This window comes from Aegilops tauschii, chromosome 7, assembly GCF_002575655.3.
Source record: "Aegilops tauschii subsp. strangulata cultivar AL8/78 chromosome 7, Aet v6.0, whole genome shotgun sequence".
In the NCBI taxonomy this organism is placed as follows: Eukaryota; Viridiplantae; Streptophyta; class Magnoliopsida; order Poales; family Poaceae; genus Aegilops; species Aegilops tauschii.
Genome location: NC_053041.3, coordinates 171,081,712 through 171,087,711, shown reverse-complemented (window position 1 = coordinate 171,087,711; position 6,000 = coordinate 171,081,712). Strand labels below are relative to the sequence as shown.

At 46.0% G+C, this 6,000-nt stretch overlaps 1 protein-coding gene across 2 annotated transcripts; it reads left to right on the top strand.

Moving 5' to 3' along the window:
- Nucleotides 1-1,430: 1,430 nt before the first annotated feature.
- Nucleotides 1,431-4,987, top strand: LOC109763676 (probable peroxygenase 5). 2 transcript variants are annotated; one of them, XM_020322538.3, is made up of 6 exons: nucleotides 1,431-1,652; nucleotides 1,784-1,921; nucleotides 2,055-2,140; nucleotides 3,599-3,699; nucleotides 4,450-4,575; nucleotides 4,669-4,987. In XM_020322538.3, exons 1-6 carry the CDS (start codon nucleotides 1,625-1,627, stop codon nucleotides 4,826-4,828), a joined length of 639 nt encoding a protein of 212 aa, XP_020178127.1. In that variant the 5' UTR covers nucleotides 1,431-1,624; the 3' UTR covers nucleotides 4,829-4,987. The 2 variants fall into 2 exon arrangements, with proteins under 2 accessions (XP_020178127.1, XP_073361856.1); XM_073505755.1 differs by lacking the exon at nucleotides 1,431-1,652 and having other exon boundaries at nucleotides 1,654-1,921.
- The last annotated feature ends 1,013 nt before the right edge of the window (nucleotides 4,988-6,000 follow it).

Sequence of the window (6,000 nt, the reverse complement as noted above, 5' to 3'; positions counted from 1 at the left end):
GCTCGTGTCTACACCACCAGAGATTCAATTTAAACGGGAACTCAACGGGCAAGAGCAAACTAGCCTTGCGGCCTTGCTGCAGTTGATTGACCCAATAGGCCTATCGGACCAACCTGACACAGTGAGCTGGGCGCTCACCAGCTCGGGTAAGTTCACGGTTAACTCCTTATATCGCAAGTTGTGTCGAAGGCCGGCACAACTCGTGATTGCAGGGTTGTGGAAAGCGCGGCTGCCTCTGAAGATCAAACTCTTTCTTTGGCAAATGTTTCGTGATAAACTGCCCACCTCCTTGAACGTGGCCAAACGAAACGGACCGGCCACCGGCCCGTGTGCGCTGTGCGAGGAACCAGAGGATGCCAATCATGTGTTCTTTCGATGTCCTCTTGCGAGGTTTGCGTGAAGCACGGTTCGGACCGCGGCGGGTGTCCAATGGGACCCGCGATCGGCTGCGGAGCTTATCCAGCTTTTAGATGCGATTCAGGGTCATGTGAATCGGGTTATGTGGAGTTGTGTAGGGGCACTACTCTGGGCCATGTGGCTAACTAGAAACAAATTCACTATCGAGGGATGCTTTCCAACACATCCGGCTAATATTATCTTCAAATGCAACCTCCTCTTGCAGCAGTGGACTCCGTTGAGGAGGCGCAAGGATGCTGAGATGATCAAGACTGCCCAACAACGTCTGATGCAAGTGTACGTGATGGCTAGGGAGCCTTGACTACGGTTCTGGCCGTGGTCCCTTTTGATGCTTGACGAGCCTGCGCGCTCAGTACGGGCTCTGCCTTGTAATCCGCTAGTGGCTTGTTAAGTTTCGTCTGAACTGCGTGGGTTGTCCTATTGGCGAGGGCCGAAATGGCTTTTTGGTGTTGTACTAAGACTTGGTGTTATGCTACGCTGCCTGTTGGGGCTTTATTAATTTAAAGCCGGACGCATCTGACGTCTTCGTTAGAATTTTTTTTTACTCCTCCAGCCCTCACATCAAAAGGGCGGAACACGCGCGCGCGCGACTCACCCCATGCGTCAATGCGCGAGTCGTAATTAAGCAAAGCAAGTCTCGCTTCCGCGACACCGCGAAGTCACTCGATCTGAGCACAGGTGATCACGCGACAGTCTTTTTTTTGTTGTTGTTTTCGGAAGATACACGCGAGATCCACAAGAAATCAATCACCGCTCTCCTTTCGTTTACTTATCAGTGACGGAAGAGCACGCCGCGTTCACGGGCACGGCGGGCGGCCGCGTATCGTCGTCGCGCGCGACGTCGGCCAGCTTCCTTCCAATTCCAATTCCAATTCCAACTCCAACTCCAACTCCAACTCCAAGGGGTGCGGTGCGACGTCAGACAGAGGTAGGAAACCGACGGGGATATATTCGCGAAGACGAGAGAAACTGGTAATTAAGGGCTGTGTCTTTGTGCGTGTTAGCCTGGCGAGGGGCCCACGCGCGCATTCCGTCGAGCACATCGCCTGCATATATACCCCACGAACGCGCGCCGTGGATACCAGTACACCACCCACAAGCCACCCATCGCATTCGCAACCGCTCTCCGTTTATATCCCCGGCCTCACCACCTTGGCATCACTACTTCTCCCTCCTCGCAACCTTTCCCCCCGTCTCGTTGGAATCCATGGCGTCCAAGTCCGCGGTCACCGCAGGTACTTAGTTCGACCTCCCGGACAGTTATATTGAGAGACCGCCATGGCTCTGTTTCTTCACGCTCTGTGGGGCGGCGGCAAGCCCCTGGCGCTCCTGCTCACCATCGTGCTCCTCTGTGTGCTGCGGCCAGGTGGGCAGCCCAAGGAGAAGGAGGAGCCGTCCTCCATGGCGGACGTGTACAACCACGAGCTGACGCCGCTGCAGAAGCACGTCGCCTTCTTCGACCGGAACAAGGACGGCGTCATCCACCCCTCCGAGACCTACGAGGGTACCTACTTACGTGGCGGGCACACAGCACACTCACACTCGCTTTACAGCAGAAATCACACGAGAAACGGCACAGTTCGTTCCGGATTACTCTCGCGATCGAAAACTGACGATGCGGTTGGTTGGGTTTGCAGGGTTCCGCGCGATCGGGTGCGGCGTCGCGCTGTCCGCCTTCAGCGCCGTCTTCATCAACGGACTGCTCGGTCCCAAGACCATACCGGTATGCACGCAAAAAAACCTCTCTGTTTTTCTGTTTTTCTTTTTCTCTCCATGATCGATCTTTCTGTGCATGATTGAGATGCGTACCCTGTTACAGTACTGTTGTGGGTGCAGTTGTGGGGCAAAGTTTGGGTTGCCTTTGTCATGTCTAGTTGCTTTCGGAGTTAACGTGGGTACTTTTAGAAACACGGTGCAAACACATATTCACACACGCACACACAAACATGCACGCTCACCCCTATGAATGCAGACACGCACATCAATACCCCTATGAACATCTTGTGAGACCAAACCGACCTACCTTGAGGTCGACGAAGTCGCCACTGACGCCTTGTAGTTGAGTAGCACGCCATGCCGCTGACAGAACAGCCCCGGAAAGATTTAAAATAAATCTTGTAAAATACAATCACCCGTGCCAAAGTCTACAACTTAAGCTCAGATGGACAGGTTCCACCGCAAGAAACTTAGTCACCCGAGCATGAATTCACTACTTTCGCATGGTTGGTTAAAAAATTTCCAGCAGTACACGAACAGAGTTGCTTGATTTAGATGGAGGGCAGTATAAATAAACGGCTGTACGAGATTCAAAAGCTAGTTGCTCATTGGTCAAAGGGCTCGTAACTAAACGGCGTCGAGATCTACAAATGGCTTGGCAACAGGCATTACTAAAACACACATACGCGGTTCGTATACGACTATCTCATCACTACAAACACATGGCCAGGTCAATAAGTTAATCACAGAATGTGCATATGCGCTGAGACGCACATGAACATGTTAGTTCATGCAGCATGGGTTCAGTCGCAAAGAGAAATGAATAGCCAATGATTTAGCTATACATTGTTCCTTTCTACTACAACGAGACAAAGAAACTTTAGCGTGATCTATTGCGCTTTGCTTATTCTAAGCAGGCAATGGTAACATGCAATGCAAGTACATCCTATACTTTAAATTGGCCCAACGGTGTATTATATATCTCTTTCGTAGACCAGTTTCTCACATGACCATCTAGAAAATTAACCATTGCTGCTCCCAAAAGAGATGAAATGTATTGCCTTCCCGGACTGATCAAAGTATGATGGGAGTAAATCGGGTAAGGTGACTAAAAGATGATGCAACTGCCACGGTCGATCTTGGTTCAGACTTCAGAGTATTCGACAGAGTGCCTTATGACTAGACAACTTCTGGCCAAAAACCAGAAGATATATTCTTAGCGTGAGGACATGCACACGCCAACAGATATCACAACAAGAAAAGATGCATTATTCACCCCTACTTTTTCAGAAAAGAAAGCGAAAACACTGAACAAAGGAGCACACTGTCAGGCTTTAATTTCAGTTGATCGTTCATCTCTTTAGTCTTTACAGCAGGAAATGGGGACTGATTCAGGTGCAAAGAGGTGCTGATTGGCTAGGGTTTTCCGTTCATTATTAATCCTCGTGTGTCGTTACTGCTGTAGGAGAACATGAAGGTTGGTGCTTTCAAGTTTCCGATCTACGTAAAGAACATCCACAAGGGCAAGCATGGGAGCGATTCGGGCGTGTACGATGCCAATGGAAGGTACTAGCTGCCATCTCATATTTGTTTATGTGCACATCGCCGCCCTACCTCTATTTCAAATTAAGTAGATGCTATCCTACAAACCATGTGATTAAACTCTCTAACTTGGAGTATCGAAATATAAATATTCAGATTGGTCAAATGAAGATGATACTGTTCAAATAATGGTAGCGATCAAAGATACTTCGTGAAGACTAGTCTATCTAAAATATCATGTATGTTTTACATAGGAGTATTTTCTTTATTAGCGAAGATATATACTACTAGCTGAACTAAAAAAAAGATCAGCTAATTACTTGCAAAGTATTGTAGAGAGAGAGTGAAATAGATGTTAGTCCCAACTCCCTAATAAAACCTAAAAGAATCTAAAGTAGTCGTGCCGCCTTATGATATGGATGCATGACTGTCAAGCCACCTCTTGGTCTGAAACATAATGTTAAGGGAAGCAGTTGGGAGTGTTGCGTTGTCTTTGTTCTTTCCCCCCCTTTGTCCAAACTCTCAAGGCAGAGATGCCACAGTGCCACACACTTAACAGTAAACTACTGGCCAATGTGAGTCGCATGAGATTGGTTAACGTATTGTGGCATAGAACAATGTTGCTACGACATGTAGAGAAGTTGCACCACTCAATGGTAACTAAAAAAAATGAAGATAGCAACACAACTCTAAAGCATAGGTCTTGTCTAGACGTACAAAGATAATGCAACATGGGTGCATACGTGCGAACCTTACAGTCTATCTAACTTGCAGGTTTGTTCCTGAAAAGTTTGAAGAGATATTCAAAAAGCATGCTCACACCAGGCCTGATGCCCTGACAGGCAAAGAACTGAATGAGTTGCTTCAAGCAAACAGGGAGCCGAACGATTTGAAAGGACGGTAAGTTCTGATTCATGTCGAGTATGAACAATGGAAATATAAGTTGTGCTCTTTAGCTCATTTTCCTTTCCTCTTCTGGAACCAACACTGCAGAGTGGGTGGCTTCACAGAGTGGAAGGTTCTCTACTCGCTGTGCAAAGATAAGGAGGGATTTCTTCACAAGGAGACCGTCAGGGCGGTCTACGATGGCAGCCTGTTTGTGAAGTTGGAGCAAGAGAGGAAGCAAGCTAAAGAATCTGCCAAGAAGAAATGATGAAAACTATCCCAATACCCTCTTATTTGTGATTATGCGCAAGTATGCGTAAATTATGGTGTGCTTGCGAGTATGGTTCTGTAAATTAATGTTGTGATTTGATTTCGTGTGTTTGCTTGTTCTTTTATGGAATGAGAATTCAAAGCCTGTTTGTCTAGATATCGCATTTGTTTACCAAATATGATGTTTTCAGTTGACATTTTCGATTACTAAAAAGTTTTGACTTTAGTAGTGCTTTGTTTTATGTCTCCACAAACATTCAACTTCATGCAACAAGTTGTACGGACCATGTGGCGCGCAGCGGCATCACCTCATGATCCTTGTCCCATTGTTGCACTTTACCATTTGTCACTGGCAAAAAATTTGAGGACTTTATGGTTCAAAGGAATTCCATAGGATTTCGGTTCATACAGTAAGTTTTTTCTATATAAAATCTATTTGGTTCAAAAGAACGAGTCCTCCAAAGAAGACATAAATCTCTAAAATGTTCCTGTATTTTTCATATGGTGCAATTATTGTATTTTTTTATCCATGTAGAATCTCCAATGTTATGACATCCTATTCTAGTATATTCCCTATATTTCAAATCTTACAAACCAAAGAGGCACTGAATTTTATTGCTTTTACATTAGATTGGTGCTTAGTTTCACCACAACATTTTACTGTTTATTTCTACTGCACAACACAGACTATATTGAAGTATAACCGCATTCTCCATCCTTTCCCTTTCAGCTTGATCTTTTGTGAGAACAGAGGCTAGTTCAGATACCCCGAGACCAGCTAGCGCAACTTAATAAAAAATTATAGCCCACAATTAGTCCTGAGGGAGCCACACGAGAGATAAATGGCTTTTGGTTGAACTAGCTAGTGCATGCAACCGTGAAGGTGTGAACACATCTCGAGGTGCGCTTTGTTTAACTGCTACTAGTACACTTGCCTAGAAACATAGCAAATAATGTATATGACAATATAAAAAAAGAATGTGCAAATGTGAAGAGATAGATACGAGTTAGTAATAGAACAACATAATTGTAAAACTTTGTTCGACATGGATACACAACTGCCGAACCACCTCCTCAATATGAAACAAAAAAGTCAAGGGAAGAAGGTGAGAGTGGTGTGTTGTCTTTGTTCTCTTCCCCCTTTGTCTCGAGCAAAGTGAGTGCCACGCT

Excerpts from the sequence above, each read along its gene's own strand:
- LOC109763676 (XM_073505755.1), top strand. The coding sequence starts at position 1,696 with ATGGCTCTGTTTCTTCACGCTCTGTGGGGCGGCGGCAAGCCCCTGGCG. Across the intron at positions 2,141-3,598 it reads TCGGTCCCAAGACCATACCG|GAGAACATGAAGGTTGGTGC; the intron begins GTATGCACGCAA and ends TTACTGCTGTAG. Across the intron at positions 3,700-4,449 it reads GTGTACGATGCCAATGGAAG|GTTTGTTCCTGAAAAGTTTG; the intron begins GTACTAGCTGCC and ends TCTAACTTGCAG.